The 25,102-nt window shown below is 35.5% G+C and overlaps 1 protein-coding gene and 1 long non-coding RNA gene across 3 annotated transcripts in view; both read right to left on the bottom strand.

The window, feature by feature from the left end:
- Positions 1-4,517: 4,517 nt before the first annotated feature.
- On the bottom strand, positions 4,518-7,573 carry LOC117337440. The gene is made up of 2 exons (XR_004534830.1): positions 7,535-7,573; positions 4,518-6,876 (listed from the first exon to the last, which is right to left on the bottom strand). It is a non-coding gene; the product is annotated as an uncharacterized LOC117337440 (long non-coding RNA).
- A 3,510-nt stretch (positions 7,574-11,083) lies between these two features.
- The window catches only part of LOC117337438 (arp2/3 complex-activating protein rickA-like), a 28,117-nt gene continuing 14,098 nt past the window's right edge, over positions 11,084-25,102 (bottom strand). For both annotated transcript variants that reach the window (XM_033898423.1, XM_033898422.1), the window contains exons 6-13: positions 22,172-22,303; positions 20,943-21,025; positions 20,060-20,112; positions 19,485-19,534; positions 17,563-17,940; positions 16,193-16,349; positions 14,255-14,385; positions 11,084-12,217 (exon numbers count right to left, since the gene is read on the bottom strand). In XM_033898423.1, the coding sequence (XP_033754314.1) occupies positions 12,071-12,217; positions 14,255-14,385; positions 16,193-16,349; positions 17,563-17,940; positions 19,485-19,534; positions 20,060-20,112; positions 20,943-21,025; positions 22,172-22,303 (1,131 nt within the window). In that variant the 3' untranslated portion in view covers positions 11,084-12,070. The remainder of the gene's footprint in view (positions 12,218-14,254; positions 14,386-16,192; positions 16,350-17,562; positions 17,941-19,484; positions 19,535-20,059; positions 20,113-20,942; positions 21,026-22,171; positions 22,304-25,102) is intronic.

The following is a 25,102-nucleotide window of genomic DNA, read 5'->3' as shown; positions in this document are numbered from 1 at the left end:
AGTTATTATTGAAGTGTAAAACTTCCTTATAATAAAAGACATGGACTAATTTTTTTCAAATTGGTAATCAAATTTTTGTAAATATCTATTTGAAAATTAGAAGTAGTTAAAAACCTTTCACAGCAATGTCCACACGATTGTTTGAAAATGATAAATTGTTTTTTGAGATACAATAAGAAATATTTCAAGATGATATTTTTTAATGTTTTAGATGAACGAATGACTTCTGTCCATTACAAAACTTTCGTTTTAAGGAAGTTTTGTGTTATTCTATTTGTCAGATGAAGACTTTTGTAGAAGGCTCATTATGGCTGTGATTGTACAGAAATACTACATGTACCAATATGTTTAATCAGATTTATCAGATCCACTAGTGTCTATAACTGTATGTGTTAAAACACACCAGCCCCTCGTGAGAAAAAACTTCTATCTGTAGTGTCAATTATACAGTACTCCCTTGTACACTACATACACGGTACTCCCCTTTTACGCTACATACACGGTACTCCCTAGTACGCTACATACACGGTACTCCCTTGTACGCTACATACACGGTACTCCCTAGTACACTACAAACACGGTACTCCCTTGTACACTACATACACCGTACTCCCTTGTACACTACAAACACGGTACTCCCTTGTACACTACAAACACGGTACTCCCTTGTACACTACATACACGGTACTCCCTTGTACACTACATAAACGGTACTCCCTTGTACGCTACATACACAGTACTACATGCACGGTAATCCCTTGTACGCTACATACACGGTACTACATACACGGTACTCCCTTGTACGCTACATACACGGTACTACATACACGGTACTCCCTTGTACGCTACATACACGGTACTCCCTTGTACGCTACATACACGGTACTCCCTTGTACGCTACATACACGGTACTCCCTTGTACACTACATAAACGGTACTCCCTTGTACACTACATACACTATACTCCCTTGTACACTACATACACTATACTCCCTTGTACGCTACATACACGGTACTCCCTTGTACGCTACATACACGGTACTCCCTTGTACGCTACATACACGGTACTCCCTTGTACACTACATAAACGGTACTCCCTTGTACACTACATACACAGTACTCCCTTGTACGCTACATACACGGTACTCCCTTGTACACTACATACACGGTACTACATACACGGTACTCCCTTGTACACTACATAAACGGTACTCCCTTGTACACTACATACACTATACTCCCTTGTACACTACATACACGGTACTCCCTTGTACGCTACATACACGGTACTACATACACGGTACTCCCTTGTACTCTACATACACGGTACTCCCTTGTACACTACATAAACGGTACTCCCTTGTACACTACATACACGGTACTCCCTTGTACACTACATACACGGTACTCCCTTGTACACTACATACACTATACTCCCTTGTACACTACACACACGTGTATTGCAACATCTAGTCAGATATATAATAAACAGTACTTGTATTTAATACAAGAAATCACATAAATAAAGTATTGACTATCATAAGGACTTTATAAAATGTCCTGAAAGTTATGTCACAAAAATGTAATTGTTCATCTCAAAAATTGTTTTTTAACAGTAGGTTGACATTGATATTATTCAAAGGAATATTAAATTGTGTAAAATGCAACACCTTTGATTTTAACTAGGACTGACAAAAACCACCTAGAATTTAAACCAAAGTTGTTTACACAGGTTTATCTCCATGTGTTTATACCATTCTGAATGGGGCTGATATATATAGTATCATATTGTCCATTAAGCCTGATGTCTGTCTTGTCATTTCATGCCCGGATAATAATTCAAAATGGCTGAATATTTTTCAGCAAATTTCAAATGGATGTATCATAACAGAAATGTGTTACAGCTCTTACTACAATGTTAAAGGTCTTAACAAGGGGTCAAAGGTCAAGAAATTGTATTTATTGTAGGTTATTTACATAAATAAAGAGTCACAATTTGACAGTGCGACATTTACCGATCTTGTGCAGAACCTTGTCAGATGCAAGGGTCATAGATAGCGCCATTGTGGTTCATCAGAATTGCTGGATGATTTTTGTGAAGTTTGGGGTTAATATATTGTCATTATAGGGGTCATTTATGACATCAGTATGAGTACATGTATTATAGAAAATTAGGAAAAAGAGTTTTTTCCTTTGGAATTTGAGCCGTGTATACTTCAACTTCAATAAATTAAAATAGTGAGATATCTGTAAGATCTGCACAATGATTTTTCACTGACTGATGATTTCAAGGCTTATGTTCTTCTTTACAGAGTTCAGTCTATAAATATGCAAAATAATCTGATCTTCATGTAGAAGAAATACATATTTGTGTGACAGATGATTGTAGTGGTTTTGTGACATGGACTGTCACATGTAACTTTTATCATTATGATATCCTAAATAAAGTGCTTTTATACTATTGTGTTGTTATAGAAATGGCTGGTTATCTCGGTGTGTTGAAGTATTGTACACTCTAGTGCAAGGATAAAGGTGTGTCAGTCCTTGTATGATAAAAAGAGGTATGGTAGCTGTGTACTATTTCTCCACCAAATCATTTTACTTATTATTATATATCGTGTTTACCAACAAATATTTCTTCTAAGTTGAGAAGATAAAGGAAAAAACCCATTACAGCAAAACGTGTATACCCCTACACCTGGGAAAGTTAAGGACAATCTAATGAAAGTTAAGGACAATCTAATGATACTCTGTTATCAAAATCTATAAGTTTGAAATCCTTGGAGACTAATACACTCGGTCTCCTATAAACCATTAATTTTTTTCCTCTGCCAACTGTTGAATATCAAAACATTTAATTCATCAGCCTATTGATTATATTACCTGTGACATACAGTATGCATGTTATGTATGAATCAGATTCGTGCATTGATGCATTCCCAAGTTCTACATTAATGTTTAGGTCATGCAACTACCATACCTCATCATAAAAGAACTGTTCAAAGAAAGCAACATTCAACTTAAATATTTTATTGTACAATGCATTTGTGTATTAATAAATTCACCTCCAACATTGAATGGCTTCCACACATTTCCTTTTGCCAATAAAGATCTACTGCCGTAGTGTCCACAGTCTGTAATACTTGATGTTTATATACCACATTTATCCTGTTAATTGGTTCATTCAGATATATTTAACTGGTAAGTCATAGTATCACAATAATATGCCCACCACAGATTTTGAGTCAAGGTTATGTTGCCTCCTGGTCCAGAATACAACATAGTAAATCTGTTCAAAGGTTAGAAGGGTTCAAGCATGACCATTGAATAAAGACTGATGAACGCAAGTGTTGATGTTGGGATATTGTGGTGTTGAAATAAGCTAAATGACAAGATGGGCATATCATTGCCTTGCATGTGATCTGGTTATGATATACCAACTAGAGCTATTTTATTGTTGTTGAATCAATAAACTCTTCAAAAAGGACATACCCAAGGAAGGTATCCTACATCCATACCAAACTTAGGTTATCCTGTCCTGCCACACATCGTTTTAGAAGACATTTGATTTAGTATTTTCTATCAAATTGAGGTCAAATCCAATTGACTTATGAGGTCATCAGACCTACAGTTCTATATTTAGCATTATTTATCAGACCTACAGTTCTATATTTAGCATTATTCAAGCCAATTTTGACTTCTCTAATGTCTTTTTTTTTAGGTCACAAGAGACAAAGTTTCTAGTAACCTATTGTGATTGCATTTTGTACAGCATCGTGTCATGCATTGTCTACTGTGCATTGTTAACAATTTACATTTTCATCTACTCAATAACCAAGAAACCAGGGCCATTTTTCAATTGAATGACCTTGACCCATTTTCAAGGTCACATAGGTGAAATGTGTTGAAATCTTCAACCAACCTCTTGTTAAAAACCAAGCAGCCCATAGCCATGATATTGGGACTTTTTTATGCTGCGTATGAAGGGCCTCCAAAGGTGTTCAAATGAATTACCTTACTTTCAATGTCACAGAGGTCAAATGTGTTAATATATTTAAACAACTTCTCAATAACCAAGAGGCCAGGGTCATGATATCAGGACAGTGGCATGCTTTGATAGTAAACTGAAAAAATGTGTTCAATTGAATGACCTTGACCTGCCTTCAAGATCTCGCTTGTCAAATTATTAATTTAAAAACATCATCTATCAGTAGGTATTTCAGAACTTGGATGCCCAATATGGCCCTTAGGGTTCGTGTTTAGATTTCCACCTTTTTACCCTATCATCACCGATTTTATGCTCATTTGGAATACATTATTATATTGTATCTACTATTAAATTCATAGGTGCTCTTCACATGTGTGTCTTGACAACCCTGATTAAATGGTCCCAGCCATCTTACCACCCAGCCACTAATGCTGAAAGTGACACAGGAAAATTGCTGAGGCTATTGGTAGCTATAGAGGGATGGACACATTTCAGACTGGTGTGTACAAAATACAATAAACATATTATGTAAAATGAAACAAGTTTTATTTTGGCGATTTCAAATTAACAAAATAAATGCTGATAACATGACAGGCAAGAAAAACAAAAAGGTGTGACATTGCATTAATAAAACCGTGAACAGCAGCAATGGAAGATTTAGCCTAGTAAATAAACGAGGGAAAAAGGACCTGTATCACTCACCTAATGTCAAAAATGTTATGTTTAATCATGAATATTTCAGTACATGTCAAGTTAAAATATGCCCAGCTGTACTTTAGAATTATCATCTAAATCTCCAGCTTTCCTGTTTAACTATGTATTTTTATGAACCAGGAGCTCACATCTTTCATTTTGATTTAATATCTGGCCAAGGGAAAATTATTCCAACAGAATAACCTTCAAATGATTCGGCCCGATTTATTTTACTTGTCTATACCACTTACACCAGTTTTGTGTAGCGATCCCTCAGGCTAAAATGTTTAAAATTGAATCCACCTAACCTAAAATAAAACATCCTTTGAAGGCCTTGAGAGCATTACTTGCATCACGTCACCATTTGGTTACCAAGGACAAAGTTGAAGTTTAAAAGATTTAGTATAAATATAAATAATGGTATATCTGCTACACCACCATCTATCTGGTATTGAAATGTAACATCCTGAAATGATGCTTAATACCCAAATACATTGAATTTAAAAGAAACACCAAAATGGGGCAGGCAAAATTAAAGAATTCATTTATATCTACATGTACATGTATGTATTCGTAAGACAGAAAACATCCCAAAACAGACACAATTATGCAACTGAATTCACAATATTATGCAAAAACAGCCATATTTCTTGTTCCACTGAACATCTGGCTAACAAAATTGTTTGGCATAAATCTAGTCATTGAAAGTAAAAATTAGAAAACAAATTGACAAGACTTTGACATACAGTAGTATATAGGAGTACAGGAAATAATCAAGTGTTTAGCACCATCCATAAAAATGTCATTACCTTGGATCATACATTTTGCTTACTAAAAGTATGCAAGACATGAACTGGAATGAGAAGATTTATTTTACGTTCATTACATCTTCATATTTTGTTTGTCACAACCATTTGAGAACAAACATTTCAACCAAGTGTTGAACTTTTTTTCTTTTTCTTTTTACTAAATGGAACTGATTACGGAATGTGGTCGAAATATCAGGTAAGAGTTCTGGGTTTCATGTCCTATGAAAAGGAATAACAATGGGGTATACACAAGAACCAGACTTGAGTACCTACATTTGACAGGTTTATTACAGTGGTTTATTGATTGTATCTATATTGTTTCAGTTATAGCTTATCCAGGGGCACTGAAACAACACTAATATACTTTCTTCCTCTGCAACTTGTAACCATTTCAAAACATACTAACAATGAAATATTCATCCGAAGTGACATCCCCTCTCCGAGGTCTTGTTATATGAACTACAACTTACTTAGTGCTAAGTTAGTGGTAATATTAACATATTCATTGCTGGCTTTAATAGTTACACAACGAACAGGGTCAATACAATTTCAAGGTTATCAGAAGAATACTGTTTTATTATTGCACATAAAAGCTGATGTGTGGAATTTACACCATAGATGTAGTAACAATTTTTTAAAGTATTTAGTCTGTGAGGAATGTCAGCAAACACCCACAAGCCAAGCATCAATGAAACATTCTCTATAGTGATATGATCTGCTTAATTTACTAATCGTAACAGGTTATAAACTACCGACTTAAACAATAATAGACATCTTTATATACAGTACAAATTCAAATAATAACTGACTACAATATCACATACCAATATACAAGGTTAACATCCAACAATTTACATTGTCACTTCGCCATTTCGTTTTCTCCCTCCCACAAAGATTACTATCAATCTAAATAACAATACATCATCTCATAACAAATCCCCCCTCCCAAATAACTGGATTATGATAGATTTTTTTATGTTTAAATTTGCAATTTACATATGAAAATATAGTTGTTTACACCTGTTTTATAATCAACATTTATCTACAGATCATTCTGTTATACTTTGTAATACTAACAATGCACCACTTCCATTTACTATTCTGTAAACCCCCCACTCTCCCTTTCCAATAATCCCCTACCTCTGCATGAATCTCCCTCAATCAGATCCCCTGAACCTCATCCCCCTGAACATCAGATTCCCTGATAGAACCTCATCCCCCTGAACACCAGATTCCCTGATAGAACCTCATCCCCCAGAACACCAGATTCCCTGATAGAACCTCATCCCCCTGAACACCAGATTCCCTGATAGAACCTCATCCCCCTGAACATCAGATTCCTTGATAGAACCTCATCCCCCTGAACATCAGATTCCCTGATAGAACCTGCTGTAAGAATGTGCTAGTTATTATACTCATCCCCCTGAACACCAGATTCCCTGATAGAACCTCATCCCCTTGAACACCAGATTCCCCGATAGAACCTCATCCCCCTGAACACCAGATTCCCCGATAGAACCTCATCCCCCTGAACATCAGATTCCCCGATAGAACCTCATCCCCCTGAACACCAGATTCCCCGATAGAACCTCATCCCCCTGAACACCAGATTCCCCGATAGAACCTCATCCCCCTGAACACCAGATTCCCTGATAGAACCTCATCCCCCTGAACATCAGATTCCCTGATAGAACCTCATCCCCCTGAACATCAGATTCCCTGATAGAACCTCATCCCCCTGAACACCAGATTCCCCGATAGAACCTCATCCCCCTGAACATCAGATTCCCCGATAGAACCTCATCCCCCTGAACACCAGATTCCCTGATAGAACCTCATCCCCCTGAACACCAGATTCCCTGATAGAACCTCATCCCCCTGAACACCAGATTCCCCGATAGAACCTCATCCCCCTGAACATCAGATTCCTTGATAGAACCTCATCCCCCTGAACATCAGATTCCCTGATAGAACCTCATCCCCCTGAACATCAGATTCCCTGATAGAACCTCATCCCCCTGAACACCAGATTCCCCGATAGAACCTCATCCCCCTGAACATCAGATTCCTTGATAGAACCTCATCCCCCTGAACACCAGATTCCCTGATAGAACCTCATCCCCCTGAACATCAGATTCCCTGATAGAACCTGCTGTAAGAATGTGCTAGTTATTATACTCATCCCCCTGAACACCAGATTCCCTGATAGAACCTCATCCCCCTGAACATCAGATTCCCTGATAGAACCTGCTGTAAGAATAAGCTAATTATTATACTCATCCCCTTGCACAAATTAACCTTCAGTAGAAACTACCGTAAAAAAACTGGCATATTTTAACTGAAATTTAAGCCCAGTTTTTTTGTTGCTTTTTTTTTTTTTTCTTTTAAATCTGTTTAATGATATGTACCAGTTATTCTTTAAATGCAAAATAATAATAGTTACTGATTAACAATAGATAAAATGACTAGATTATGTAGTATTATTAATTGCTTCAAAATAAATATCATTTTTAATATTCAAAATTATTTACCATGTGAGAAAACAAATGAAAAAAAAAAATCAGCATGGTTTCAGTATAAACATATAAACAATAATTGCAGTTTCAGTATATATCTAGGGAACATTATATAGCGATTTGCAAATATATTTTCCCCTTCATTTCTACAAATCACAACACTTTACATAAGCAGCAATTTGGTTAAATGACTTCTGGAAACGCTTCCTTAGAAATGGCCATATGTATAAGTATATAGGTTGCTCTGATTTTTCACTACCATTGTAAATAAACAAAAAGATTCTTGACGAACACAACATAACTTAAAAGAGCACCTTACAGTAATGGAACACACTTGGCAATTAATATATGTTTTGAGGAGAGGATCTCAAAGATAAATAAAGGGATAGATGGTAAAGCTTATACTAGGAATACATGTACAATTTAATGATATCAATTATTTATACACAGAAAAAAAAACAATTTTCATATGGAGGAAAACAAAATTTATAAAAGGGAAAAACTACTGTTACTGATACAGGCTAGAAAGATTTAGATACACAAAAAAATAATATTGATAAAGTAAAAGGAAATAATATGCAAAATAAAACAATATACACATAAACAAAAACTATTGATACTCAGAAATGAAAAGATGTTTATACACAACAAAAATAAGGAACATAATGGTAATATTGATACACAGTAACATGTTTTTAAGTGTGATTAAAGGGAGTTTGAAAAAAAAATGGTTACAATGTTTAAACAATAAGGTGTTTGTTAATTCATATACAACAGTGTATACTTGTAAAATAGTGACCCTGAATTGTATTTTTATCACAATGAAATGGACTGGATTTAGACCTAACACAGCTGGTCCATTATCACACATAAGTTTATAGCAATATATTCTTAATCGTTTTCAAAAACCAAGTACACCACGTAAGTACATTAAGGTGACGAAAGGTAAATAATAGAAAACCTATGTTTAACAATATATATATATATATGTATATATATATAAGAGTTTTAACAATTAATATACAGTATTTATTTGCAATGACTTGTTACAGAATCAAAATGACTGGGTACAGAATAGATGACTGATACATATTTAACATAGACTTTTCTAATGATTTCTTTTGATGTATGGATTGCTATAACAACTGTAATATGTTATATAACTGACATTTTAATATATAAACCTTGATATATTGAATTATGTATATACGTATATATGTATTATATAATGGTATACAGAATTACAATATCATTATATATAAATTGTGTACATATAGAAAACAACTCTTTACACCTAAATATCACAACTTCAGTATTCACTGTTGGTCTGAAGTGAAAAACACATCTGATAAATGAAGGGGGAAAAAAGTATTATGAAACATTTTGGTGTAATCTTCACACGGAGGAAGACCTTGGTATCTATGGTAAATATTGTATATACTCATGTAAAACCGGGTTTTATGAAATAAAATTAATCTTACTGGGTAATGTTACGAGATTTAAACAGATCATACTAGGTAATGTTACGAGATTTAAACAGATCATACTAAATTACTGTACTAACTACAACATGACAGTCGTCTTGACAATGAGGTTTTGGCTACTGGATTTATCAAAGAGTTATACACTGTATTCTAAATATGTATACCTAAAGCAAGTAAATACATTGTGGTATCTGTTCCTACCATACAGAAAAAACTCTAAAGCACCATTACTATTTTAATAAAGACATAACATATACGTTATCTAAATATTTTCCTCTTCACCAGTTAATCTTAAGGCTGTTAAACTATATTGGGAAAGCAACAATAAATGTAATAATTGAAGGTGATTCATTCTTCAGATTCCTAAATTAAATCAACATATTTAGATTGAACGTGGCTACTCAATGATTTACTGATGTGTTTTGATGCTCAATATTCTACTAATTAAAACTAAATGGCAGTACAAACATGCGACAATTAAATGACACGAACAAGAAAGTTAGAAAAAGTCAGCCGATAAATGGTGAAGCATTATTAATTCATAAATCTGTATTATGACTAAGGATTATCAGAATAACCTAAGAAGGATATATTATCATCTTACAATTTTAACCTTGGGTTGAGGTACTATAGATCCAATGATTACCAAGGCTTTTCTTTCCTTTCTTCAGTCTTTAATTTAGTTTTATCTCATTTTATTATAGTGTTATATAATTATACTGCCATGCACTGAAATAAGATTCACATCACCTTATGAATGGTTATAAGTGGCATACTTTAACCTTCACCTTTACTTTCACTACAAAGTCAATTTTCTAACAGTCTGAGGAATACCAGTAATCAAGAGTTATTAAGTAGTCTCCAACTCATTAAACACAACTTAATATCATGATCATAAAGCCTACCAAGTTTCGAAGAAATCATTTGAAAAATGTAGGATCTCTGGGCAAAAACCAAACACTGAAATAAACAAAAGAGATTAACTTTTGCAAAAATAGTCGAATCAAAATGCCTCTCAGGAAAGCCTACCAAGTTTCAAAGAAATGGGTTGAAAAATGAATGAGATCTCTAGACAAATACCAAAATAAACCGAGGATAATAACTTTTGTAATAAATCCTTTTCAGGACAACACAACTACATATGATTATAATGCATACCAAGATTCCAAGAGATCAGTTAATAAATGCAGGAGATCTCCCGACAAACAAAAGTTTATGCCAGACAGACAAATTAAAAGACATACTAAATTTGATTTGACAGGCATCAAAAGACTGCAAAAAATTGTGCCAGGTAATTGTTAAGAGTGAAGCTATGTGCGAAGTTATAATTGCTGTACTATGATGTCACAATAATGATCAAGACTGGATGTCAGATGTGTCAGCAATAGTAACATTGGGATATCCAAGTGGACAACAGCTATCCCACATAGATGTCAGCTGTTATAGGCTACTTCACCATCAAAACCATTAATAGTGAGCTGAATCAGTCAAATGTTATCTACTGCATAAATATAAACATAGTAAACTGAAGCAGCAAAGACATATTGTATGATAAAAAAAAAAAAAAATTTTTTTTTTTTTTTTTTTAAATGGGTTGTTTACTTTTCCTTGGCACTGCAAAAAGTTTATTTTTTAGTTAACCAATCAATGATTTTGCCCAGAGAACACAAGTTTCCTGTTTTACCAAATGATATACACCTGTAGGTAACCACTTGCTTTAAAAAAAAACTTTGAACAAAACTCCTATAATAAAGTCTGTATGTCTAGAATTATGTGCACAACACACAATCAGGTGAATTCAACATGTACAAAACCCAAAATTAAAATAAACTTCTACATGTTCACATGAATGTACCTAGTTTGATACTTGCCTATCACCACAATTTCATCATGCTAAATTCCTCAAACACTGGGGTTTATAAGCTTTGATTTTCATCATTAAGAGTATGGTCAAATTACACTGTTTTACAGGAATGTTGCAGCACTAGATTATCAAGCATTTGCAGCACTAGATTATCAAGCATTTGCAGCACTAGATTATCAAGTATTTGCAGCACTAGATTATCAAGCATTTGCAGCACTAGATTATCAAGCATTTGGGAGCCATTTTCAGACCAACATCGTAACAACTTCAGGAATTTTTTTTTTCATCAACACCAGGTCCTGTCAGTAGTAAATGTTATTTCCACAAAGACCAGCTAAGTGGTAAAACAACACTGCAATATATGGGACAGGTTTAGGTTGTATTAAAATCACCACTACCTTTAGTATAAGCTCCTGCTGTGAATATCACTACTGTAGCACTAGTTCCAGTTTTGAATATAAATCTTAGTTACACGACCATTCAACTATTATCAATCATAGAAGAATGGTCTACAATGCTTTCCAGTTACAGAGAAACTTGTCCATTGAAATCCAAGATAAGTACTAGAACAGAACTCTGATCAACAGAATACAAACAGTACTTTACGCAAGGGTCAATGAACAATGATGAGTTATATTAACAAGCGTACCCTCTGCTGATGTGATGTAAATAAGGATAATTGTCCACTAGCTGGACCTGATACAGGTACCACTCCTCTACCACATACATGTCTCCTCCTGTATAATGGCATGGTTCGGTGGTGGAACAGAGTCATGTCTGGCCAGTGACTGCCACATCTTAGAAGGAAAGCCTTTCTCCATCGGGTTTCCAGTAAAATGTTTTCTGTCAAAATAGGAACTCACCTGAAACGAGAAGCAATAACTTCTTGAACATAGTATTAACGAGTGTTAGTTGTCTCCTGCAGAAGTATCTAAGTCAAATAGACTTACATTCTATTGATATATCAATTGCATATACAGTGGATCCAACTTATTATAATATTCTACTTTCCACAGTAAAACATTATAATAACCGGGTTATTAAAATAACCAAGCAAGCAATTGTATGCCCCTTGAACCATAAGTTGGGTCAATTATAACACAAGACCTAGCACTAAGTGTAGAAAACGATGGAACAATGAAAATAACATTTATACAAAAATTATCTAACAACTGATATAAAAAATATTGAATTATTGTATTTTGTCAGCAAGATGTTGTAGCATCTTTCTATTTCACTTTCAATCAGTCAGAAATGACGTTAAACTGGAGTCGGAGAACTATTTCAATGTAACATTCAGTTAAATCATCAAAATTAAATATAAACAATACATCATTTAGCATGATTTGTAAAATTTCCGATCAAACTCGTGCTGGAGCCCTGGCATGGATTCCTCTGGTGATAATTAGGGATGCTAATGACTTGTCCAGGTATCAAATACACCCACTTATGTATACAGAAGAGCCCACTTATTTGCATATCCCGCTTATTTGCATAATATTATCATGTCCCGATTTTTTTCTTCTTTATCTTTGTATTTTAATCCCGTGTATTTGCATCGACTAAAACACCGACTCCCGCTTATATGCATATAAAAATTCCAAAAAATCGAAAAATTTTAATTGATTTTAGGGTATTTTTGTGATTTTCCCATAATAAAAGTTTTATGAAAAGTGTTTGAACTTGCATATTGATTTGACGCGATGTACGTTATCTAATCATTGGTTACCACTTCGTCAAAACAGGTTATGTTCGATGCGCGCATCAATATCGACATTTAGTTATTATCCAAACCATATCAGTAGCATTGTGCAGAAGAATTACTGAATAAAATATTTATTTGCCTCATCTTTTGATGAGATTTGTTTATTTATTATAGCATCGATCCAAACCTGTGTTCTGTGCACTTGAACACAGGTTGCGATCGCCATGATTGTTTACTAGGCGCGTTGCATTGTGGGGGCATATGTGTAATGAACGACAACTCTTGTGTGTATGCGCCATTTTCCAAAACAGACCCAAACAACAATACACATGTCACGGTCATTTAAGACAGTCTATTGCTTCAGCAGTTCATCATCTATGATCAAACAACTAATATACTCATAGCAGGAACACAACGCATCTCGAGACGATAATGAATCTTAATTGAAACGATGACATTGTACATCGTAGGCCTAATGCCAACCCACGCGTGTATGACCGCTATCGGACCCAGCGACGACGAAGTAAATGCAAATATTTTATTTGTACATTTACAAAGAATAACAACCCATGTATTTCGTATTTACTCTTATATTTTAAATAATGTTTTTTTTTTAAATATATTTTTAATGCAAATAACAAACAATCATATAGCGCCCATTTTGAGTACCGACCTGACGATCTACATGTGTATAAGAGGGGCCAAAACCCAACTCCGCTTATATGAATACTCCGGTTATTTGCATATTTTGTCATGGAAAAAGGGCTATGCAAATAAGCGGGTTGCTCTGTATATAAATTACCTGGGGCTACAGCTAACAAAAAAATTTCAGGACAGAAAAAAATATTATAATAACCATAATTCATGTTGGACCATATCATAATAAACAGAACATTTTCACTTAATACATTTAGAGAAAATTCGGTACAAAAAATATAATTAGTGGGATGTTATAATATTTGCTATTATTAGTGGGATCCACTACATATTGAAATCATTTTTTATACACAAAAATGATTAATAAATAAGTTGTAAAATAGTAAATACATCTGATGATGTGCTAACTGATAAATGCCATGATGTATTTTGTATAGTACACTGAATGAATTTTTACGAAGCTGAATGAACTACAATTACAACAGTAACCAGTATTAAGTATCTTCTATGGAAAATTAGATAATGTTAAAAGCCTAACCTTTTTCAGACAAATGTCTGGGTAGATTTTCTCAAGGTATGACCATTCTGGTGGAGGCTCTCTGGCATATATACTGTCACTATAGGCCAGCAGTTGTTCCTTGCTGTATTGATAACACACAGCCTCGGACTCTGTAAACGTTTAATAAAACTGATATCTTATACATAGGGGAGATGAAAATCAGAACATGTGCTAATATATAGAGGATATTGAATGGTTTCCCGTTTAATATAACACGAGTATGACAGAATATTGATATTTTCACAAGTGCGAATCACGAGTGAAAAATATCGAAATATTCTGTCATACGAGTGAAATATATGTTATATTTAACGAGAAACCATTCAATTTTCTTTTTATTGCATTTCATAAACTTAAAATCAAAATAAAAAACATAGAAAAATTAATAGTGTCAAAAAGTGCGGGAATCAGTAATGACGTCATCTATTTGTGACGTTGCTCCACGTCAACTTGACGGCGCCATTTTGAAAGGACTGATCAGCGCAATTTAAGCGTTTTCTGCTGTTATCAGAGAATCTGTGCATGAATAGCTAACGTCAAGTGAGTATTTTGTCAAAAACTAGTCTGAAAATTTCAGAAATACAGCAAAATAACCAGTTTCTCTATCTGCGGTTCGATTGGAAAAACCGGCAAGTTTCAACGAGGTGAATACAAAGGTACGCTTTCATTGGTCAAAAACGGAAAACTTATATTTTCACTGCAAAATCTTATATTTTCACTGCAAAATCTTATTTTTTCACTGCTCATCGCTGCAGTGAAAATATAAGTTTTATTAGGTCGATAAATTTCTATATTTCACTGGCAAAAATGCAATAAGAGCATATACTTTTTATTATGAAATACTGATAATTTTATGAAAAGGAATCATTGTTGAAGCTATGTCAGACTTGTATGCCAGACCATATCGCAGTTAGTTCCTGGTTAATTGCCTACATGACTACCACACCAGACCATATCTCAGTTAGTTCCTGGTTAATTGCCTACATGACTACCACACCAGACCATATCTCAGTTAGTTCCTGGTTAATTGCCTACATGACTACCACACCAGACCATATCTCAGTTAGTTCCTGGTTAATTGCCTACATGACTACCACACCAGACCATATCTCAGTTAGTTCCTGGTTAATTGCCTACATGACTACCACACCAGACCATATCTCAGTTAGTTCCTGGTTAATTGCCTACATGACTACCACACCAGACCATATCTCAGTTAGTTCCTGGTTAATTGCCTACATGACTACCACACCAGACCATATCTCAGTTAGTTCCTGGTTAATTGCCTACATGACTACCACACCAGACCATATCTCAGTTAGTTCCTGGTTAATTGCCTACATGACTACCACACCAGACCATATCTCAGTTAGTTCCTGGTTAATTGCCTACATGACTACCACACCAGACCATATCTCAGTTAGTTCCTGGTTAATTGCCTACATGACTACCACACCAGACCATATCTCAGTTAGTTCCTGGTTAATTGCCTACATGACTACCACACCAGACCATATCTCAGTTAGTTCCTGGTTCAATGCCTACATGACTACCACACCAGACCATATCTCAGTTAGTTCCTGGTTAATTGCCTACATGACTACCACACCAGACCATATCTCAGTTAGTTCCTGGTTAATTGCCTACATGACTACCACACCAGACCATGTATGTCCCCTGTACTTCACATAGCACAATTTTTATTAACAGTAACTTTGACCTTGGCACTTGAGCACAATAAGCTACAACAGAATATGTACTATAATAGAGTAAAAAAGGTTTGCGGAAATATTCATAATAATCATTTAAACTGTCTACATTTCCCTTTCTGTGTATAGATATAGATATGTGACAATGAAAATATCTGAATTCTATGGAAATTCAAACAGAAAATTGATATAAAACAATATTATTTACCTGAAGTATTTCCCATGGCAGAGCGGTATCGACCAAACATTGTTCTCCTGCCCCTCGCTGTAAATATGCCATCTGGCATTGATTTCTCTATTTCCTGTAATACGTCCGGACTGATGCCTGCCCCTATAGGCTGTCTGATGACCATACCTTCGTACCTCTACAACAGAAACACCATTCAGCATGAATCTCAGTGAAATTTTATCATCATCTTACACTTACACATATTTCAGGTTTTTTTTTTATCATTTTATATGATTTGACATATGAAGAGTAAACCAATACGTCCAGTCTGACCTATTAATCAATGACATATTCATGTGACATTCAAAATGTCTTCTGACCTCTGTCTGTATGGACTACAAACTTTTATTTTGGGGCCTTGCTGATGAATGGTACGGACAAAAGCCCCCCCGGACATTAGCCCCTAGGACAAAAGCCCCTCCGGACAAAAGCCCCTTCACACTAATCAAAAAGTGGACAAAAGCCCCTTCATAAAAAAAAATGATATTTATTTTTTTAATGATTTTTAATTGCTACAACAACAACTACTTGAACTGTTACATAAATAATAAGCTGTTACACAGTTGTTTGGTAGGTTTTTATTGATGTTGTGTTCTCCTGGAAAGAAATATATCATTAATGGCTTCATTGTTTCTTTGATTTTAATCATTCCTAAAATTAAACTTTTCTTATTACAACGCAGAGCAACATGTTTGGTTAGGTACTTATTATATTATAATTTGAGACACTGCAAATAGGGATCAAATGTTTATTGCTTTTGTAGGCATTTCTTTGATTATCAATATTTGCAGTATATTAATTAGGAAGTCAAAAATTATGTGTAATCAGTAACAATATGTTCATCATGGAGAGTTTCCTGAAATTTTTAGCTTACTTAATAATATAAAGTTTGAAAAAATAAATTATGATGTTTAACCACAGACATATAATGCTACACTGACATTGAACCAAGGACCTTCATTTTCCACAGAATTATTCTCCAAATTTCAGAGATAAAAACAACAATATATATATATATAATTTCTGTTTTTCAAAAGTACAGATTTATATAAAGTATACCAGCTAAATTTCTAAAGAAGGGGCTTCTGTCCGGGGGGGGGCTAATGTCCGGGGGGGCTTTCGTCCGGAGGGGCTTTTGTCCTAGGGGCTAATGTCCGGGGGGGGGCTAATGTCCGGGGGGCTTTTGTCCTACACTCAGCTGTAATAACACAGAAGATTTTCGAAAATATTCCAATTTTAAATCTGAATTCACAGTACTCTCTATAGCTTTAACGGAATGACATGGGCAATATGAGATAATTTTAGAACATTTGGTAATTTTCAGGCAGATGACATCTAGAAACCTGTACCTGTTTGACTTCTGACAGTTGTCTATTAAGCCTGACAGGATGACAGTCTGGCTCCTGTACAGGCGGTGGTGGTGGAGGCAGAAGGTACCAGTGGTCTGGGAGTTTATAGTTGTCTCCCTTTGGTGGTTGGGGTGGCATATAATCTACTGGTGATGTAGGGACACTTGATTTTTCTTGAGGAGCCGGGGTCATGGACGGAGGTGCTGGAGGAGGTGGCGGTAGGTACCAGTGATCTGGGAGTTTGCAGTTGTCTCCCTTTGGTGGTTGGGGTGGCATATAATCTGCTGGAGATGCAGGGATATCTGGTTTTTCTGTAGGAGCAGGTGGTGAAACAGATTTCCTTCTATTGAAATGTGTCCGCAAAATCTGTTCTGCCTCCTATTGAAGAAACAATTGAGAGATCTTTTTAATGAGATAAGGTTGCTGAATTAAATGTCAACATAAAAGTTTTCATAAATACTATAGTTAGCTTTATATTTTACAATTACCTCTAGAATCGAATACATTAATCACTATTGATAATGTATCTGGATACATAGGACAGACTGGTCCTTGTTCATAACCTCACAAATACCAGTATAAAAACCTCACAAATACCAGTATAAAAACCTCACAAATACCAGTATAAAAACCTCACAAATACCAGTATAAAAACCTCACAAATACCAGTATAAAAACCTCACAAATACCAGTATAAAAACCTCACAAATACCAGTATAATAACCTCACAAATACCAGTATAATAACCTCACAATACCAGTATAAAATAAGGGTAAAGATGACCATAACAACGTCGTGCTGGGTGGATCAGCTATAATCAAGTAGTTGACTAGTTTCGACACTTAGGCGTGTCGTCATCAGAACAAATTAAAATACAAACATTCGGGTATAAGGTATCAAATGCGGTGCTTTGCCTAGTAACAATATAACAACAAGTTGTTATGAGTGATGTAATGCCTAGTACATAATAAAATTACCTCATCAATAACAGTGAGAGCTGGTAGCGGGAAAATTATATAAAGATGTTTCATATGTGTTACATAATAGTCTACACTAACTGTACTATGCTATAATATAAGGAAAATAAATTCTGATCTCGCATGTATAAATACTAATACAATTGTATAGTTTTATAGACTCCATAGATTATAATGGCTATCGTTAGAATTAAACATCCTATTTGTATAAGTAGGTACATGTACAATAAAATCAGTAGCATACGAAATGGAGTTTTTTGGTAATATCTCTCTGAAGAATTAGGCATGTATACGGTAGGTTCCTGGTATGATGTATGTTAACCGGCCTGTTTCAGGTAAGATAGACAGGATGAATCACATTATAGCTTAATATTCGATTAAAAACATACAATCCATGCAGTGAATAAAATGGCTTGTCATATAGCTCCTTCATGATTATGTACGTAGTATCCAAGATGTAACGAGCGGAACTGTCCTCGTAAGTTCATAGATCGTGCGACGGTATCGGTTAGGACTAATCGTGAGGGGATAAGGTACCTCTGGAACCTCGATAGGTGTATCAACACCATGTTTATGATTTGGGGTTTCTCGCGCAAGGACCTTATCCCTTCACGATTAGTCTTTATGTATTCCTTGTGGAATCCGTCAGCTGGGAAACACAGAACCATACCGAACTTTTAACACGGACATTGGATCTCCCAACTCCCGTACCAGTATAAAATGTTTTTTCTCAAAAATGATCAGATCCTCACCAGTGATTCTCTATAAATTATGTATTTACTAAATGTTGTTGAAGGATAGAGAGGTGTCCATTTTTTGCTTGGGACTGGCTACACAAATGCAAATCATTTCAATCCCAAATCACAATATACTATTCAATGATTCAGAAGTTCCAGTTTTATAACACTACATGTACATGTATTCACATCTAGATACACTCCTTACCTCCACAAGGCTTTGATCCTTCCCAATAATCTGGATTCCAGCTAGCAACTCTGCAATCATTTAGTAAAATTTAATTTTTGTAATATATATATATATTGCAAGTAAAATAGACCTTATTGAAAATGATATCTACAATGTTGTCTATGAAATATATATGTATGATGAGCACATAACAGATTAATGTATAGATTTCTTGATTAAGGAGAGTAACTTATATTGAATGTATTTGCTGCACCGACGTTCTTATTATGTCTGAAGATTACCATTATTAAAAAAAGTCCTGCCGTTAATCTATGTCTGAATGTATTGCAAATGTTACTCTTGACTTGATTAATACAATTACCAAGGAGATGGATGGACAGGGTAACCAACACTGATGGACATGGTAATCACATGATACTCATGATAGGTTGACAAGTCAAGATCACATGACACAGTTCCAAGGCTCCTATCCCTTCAATGGTTATCAAGAGTTCATAGTGAGAGAAAGCCACTAGCTCTGAAAACAACTTTGTCTGGCCCTAAATTGTCTCTTGGAATATCAAAATTTGATTTTACAGAGCTTGAATAATTACCTTTGTCTGGGCATTCTGCCTCAGGGATATCCTCCAATCTTGCTTTGGAGAAACTAAAATAAAAAAATAAGTTTTTCTTCTCAAGAGAATGCTATTTTTATCAGAGCAATTTGTTTAAATTCAAACCAAATTTGTATCAAGAAATCATTTCAATATCTGTAAACAAAATACAAATCAAAACATGCAATAGGACTCTACCTACAACTTAACAATCTCTTCCTGATATTCTTTAATTTTCTCCTAGTTCTACTGCATTAAGAGATCTCCTAGTTCTACTACATTAAGAGATATCCAAGTTCTACTACATTAAGAGATATCCGCTGCTACATTAAGAGATCTCCTGGTTCTACTACATTAAGAGATCTCCTAGTTCTACTACATTAAGAGATCTCCTGGTTCTACTACATTAAGAGATCTCCTAGTTCTACTACATTAAGAGATCTCCTGGTTCTACTACATTAAGAGATCTCCTGGTTCTACTACATTAAGAGATCTCCTAGTTCTACTCCATTAAGAGATCTCCTAGTTCTACTACATTAAGAGATCTCCTAGTTCTACTACATTAAGAGATCTCCTAGTTCTACTACATTAAGAGATCTCCTGGTTCTACTACATTAAGAGATCTCCTGGTTCTACTACATTAAGAGATCTCCTGGTTCTACTACATTAAGAGATCTCCTGGTTCTACTACATTAAGAGATCTCCTAGTTCTACTACATTAAGAGATCTCCTAGTTCTACTACATTAAGAGATAACATGCATATAAAAGATACCTCCGTTGTGGATAGAAGAAGCAATGTGACAGTTTATGATTAAGAGAAATCAGTCAGTGGTAAACATTTGCCTTGAAGACAGATTTATCCTACATTAAGAGATTACTTACCCGTTAATTTCTTGCAAGTCTTTCCGAAACTCCTCTTCACATTCCCACAAAATCTCATCCTCACCAAACCCAGAGTCAGTACTCTTTAAAATAAAACAGAATTATTATAATCTATCAACAGTGTGGAACCAACACTTAATCTCAATCTAAACAGGTATTTGTTAAATTGTTACATGCAACACATATGCCTCCCCTTCACTTATATGAATTACCATTATAGAAATTTAGGTACGAATTGTATGTAAGCAATGTTGTCCCAAGTACAAAATATAAGTCAATGTGGCCCTAAATCAACCTCGGATAAGTCGGACAGCAATTCGCCAAATACCCTTCATTCTTCTAAATTTATCCTCTTCCCTTTATATTCAAAGTACATGGTTGGACCAGATCTTGGGGTATTGCTGTTGATTTAGAAGGTTTATACAAGTGTCGGGTCAAGACAGCAGATAATTACTGGATTAATATAATGGTCGCATGATTACAGAACTTTGAAGTCTAGTTGAAAGTTTTAATTAAAGTGCTAATATAACTATAGTTTTATGTCTAACTTTCTAATAAGTCTGTATTGTATGCTGATATGATAACAAATAACAATGACTGTAAAAATGGAAGTTATCTTTCTGTGTATAACCAAGATAATAACTGAATGTCAATATTAGACAAACTATTAACAGAGAAATTTGCTCTACATGAATGTGTATCATTATATTTTCTTCGTGAGTTTGAAGGGACTGATTAAAGAACTTATTGTGATATCTTACAACAATAATTACTTAAATTTCTTTTTTACAGTATGTCAGAAAACATTTAAACATGTTTTTGTAATGCTGTACATTTGAATTAAACATGAACAGATGTATCTATTATGGTGGATATTTAGGTAGGCTTGCAGTTTCTTGAACCAAATCACTACAGTCTATATCTTATCAAAATAATCAAATGTTTCATTTTTCATTTTCAATACATTTTCAAAATCATTATGAATCACAACTAGATGCGGCTTACTGTTAACTTTAGGTAAACAGTGTAATTTTACATTGCATACGCTTTTCCATAAACTTAAGATCAGTACTTTGAAATCTAGGAATAATCTATGATAACTCAAATATCTCGTATTCCTCAAACCATTGATATTGTCAAGTCAGCAGGGTTTAACTGTACAAAAGTTGATCAGGTGTTATGGAGTGATGGCATAATGAGATAGCCATTTCATCTCGAGTAAAACTTACTTGTTGCGTCTGTATGAGATGTGTACATGTTTTGGCTGGGACTTGACTGCTTTCAGTATCTTCACAATATTTTAAAGCATCGCCTGACCCATTCAGATTCATATATATCTCCTTCCACGTGACATCCGAGATCTACAAATACCAACAACACCATGTGATAATTCTGTAAAATACCAATGTCCATGTCTAAGCATTGTACAATTTAACCTGATTCACTGTAAACAGTTCAACTTTGACCTTTTTTAACTGAAAACAGAATATTTTCTGATAATTGATATGTAGTAGGTCTGTAGGAGTCACAAGGAACTAAAAATCAATGACACAATGTATGCTTGGTCTAATCCCAGTTGATTATACATTATCTTTGGTCTTCACAAAACATTTTCCCTTCTTGTCCTAATTGTCCTTTTTATTTCCTCATCAGTCATCTCTCTACAAAGATGGAAAAGGTTTTATCTTTCAAAGATTTGTCTCTCATTTTACTTCTTCCAAGATTTCTCACCCTCTAGGGTGTGATATCTCTATCACTCCTATGGTGTAATATCTGTCACTCCTAGGTTGTGATATCTCTGTCATCCCTATGGTGTAATATCTCTTTAATCCCCTATGGTGTGATATCTCTTTAATCCCCTATGGTGTGATATCTCTGTCATCCCCTAGGGTGTGATATCTGTCATCTAGGGTGTGATATCTCTTTAATCCCCTAGGGTGTGAAATATCTGTCACCTCTAGGGTGTGATATCTCTTTAATTGCCTAGGGTGGGATATCTCTGTCAACCCCTAATGTATGAAATCTCTCTAAATCCTCTAGGGTGTGATATCTCTTTAATCCCCTAGGGTGTGATATCTCTTTAATCCCCTAGGGTGTGATATCTCTGTCATCCCCTAGGGTGTGATATCTCTGTCATCTCTAGGGTGTGATATCTCTTCCATCCCCTAGGGTGGGATATCTATGTCACCCCCTAATGTATGATATCTCTCTAAATCCTCTAAGGTGTGATATCTCTTCCATCCCCTAGGGCGTGATATCTGTCACCCTCTAGTGTGTGATATCTCTGTCACCTCTAGGGTGTGATATCTCACATGTCACCCCCTAGGGTATGATATCTCTGTCACCCTCTAGGGTGTGATATCTCTGTCACCCTCTAGGGTGTGATATCTCTGTCACCCTCTAGGGTGTGATATCTCTGTCACATCTGGGGTGTGATATATCTTCCATCCCCTAGGGTGGGATATCTCTGTCACCTCTAGGGTGGGATATCTCTGTCACCTCTAGGGTTGGATATCTCTGTCACCTCTAGGGTGGGATATCTCTGTCACCTCTAGGGTGGGATATCTCTGTCACCCCCTAATGTACCATATCTCTCTAAATCCTCTAGGGTGTGATATCTTTTTAATCCCCTTGGGTGTGATATCTCTGTCTTCCCCTAGGGTGTGATATATCTGTCATCCCCTAGGGTGTGATATCTCTGTCACCTCTAGGGTGTGATATCTCTGTCATCCCCTAGGGTGCGATATTTCCGTCACCTCTAGGGTGTAATATCTCTTTAATCCCCTATGGTGTGATATCTCTGTCACCTCTAGGGTGTGATATCTGTCACCTTTAGGGTGTGATATCTCTGTCACCTCTAGGGTGTGATATCTCTGTCACCTCTAGGGTGTGATATCTCTTCCATCCCCTAGGGTGGGATATCTATGTCACCCCCTAATGTATGATATCTCTCTAAATCCTCTATGGTGTGGTATCTCTTTAATCCCCTATGGTGTGATATCTCTGTCACCTCTAGGGTGTAATATCTGTCACCTCTAGGGTGTGATATCTCCCATGTCACCTCTAGGGTGTGATATCTCACATACCTCTAGGGTGTGATATCTCTGTCACCTCTAGGGTGTGAACTATCTGCCACCTCTAGGGTGTGATATCTCTTTAATTGCCTAGGGTGTGATATCTCTGTCACCTCTAGGGTGTGATATCTCTTCCATCCCCTAGGGTGGGATATCTATGTCACCCCCTAATGTATGATATCTCTCTAAATCCTCTAGGGTGTGATATCTCTTTAATCCCCTAGGGTGTGATATCTCTGTCACCTCTAGGGTGTAATATCTGTCACCTCTAGGGTGTGATATCTCTTTAATCCCCTTGGGTGTGATATCTGTCACCCTCTAGTGTGTGATATCTCTATAACTCATAGGGTGTGATATCTGTCACCCTCTAGTGTGTGTTATCTGTCACCCTCTAATGTGTGTTATGTCACCCTCTAGGGTGTGATATCTGTCACCCTCTAGTGTGTGTTATCTCTATGACTCCTAGGGTGTGATATCTCTTTAATCTCCTAAGGTGTGTTATCTCTTTAATTCAGGGTGCGAAAAAAGCACTCGTCCTGGACAAGTTAAATTTTGCTGTGGACGAGTGAATGTTGTCGTGCACTCGTCCCTGGTGACGAGTAAATTGTAAAAGAACATACAAAATAAAGCACGTTCATAAATATTGTCTTTAGGATTAAATCATACTTAAAGTAAGTTTCATCGAGCAGTTAGTCCTTTCTCGGTGATTGCTCCGCAGAAGCGTCTACGTGATACTGATGCGTTTATGTGATCAAAGAGGGCGAAACTAATACAGGTTAATGACAGAAATGAATCTGTACCCGGTATCATATCTCCATCATGAAGATTTTAAAAGGCACTGAGATTGACATTAATTGAACACTTCTATACATTTTTATATCTCAGTTTTTTGTATTCCAAAACCCGATATAAAAAGTATCACATGCAAATACATGATTAAATAAACTTTATTTAAAATAAAGTCCGGAAAAAGGTTTCACTGCTTAGAACCGACTTGTTACTTCCTGTTAGGCCTATGTCACTTTGGCGAAGTGAACGACACTCATTTTTTATAAAAGGTTCACAAAACTGCAGTTCAAATTTTAT

This window comes from Pecten maximus, chromosome 11, assembly GCF_902652985.1.
Source record: "Pecten maximus chromosome 11, xPecMax1.1, whole genome shotgun sequence".
Classification (NCBI taxonomy): Eukaryota; Metazoa; Mollusca; class Bivalvia; order Pectinida; family Pectinidae; genus Pecten; species Pecten maximus.
This window is presented reverse-complemented; position numbering and strand designations above follow the sequence as displayed.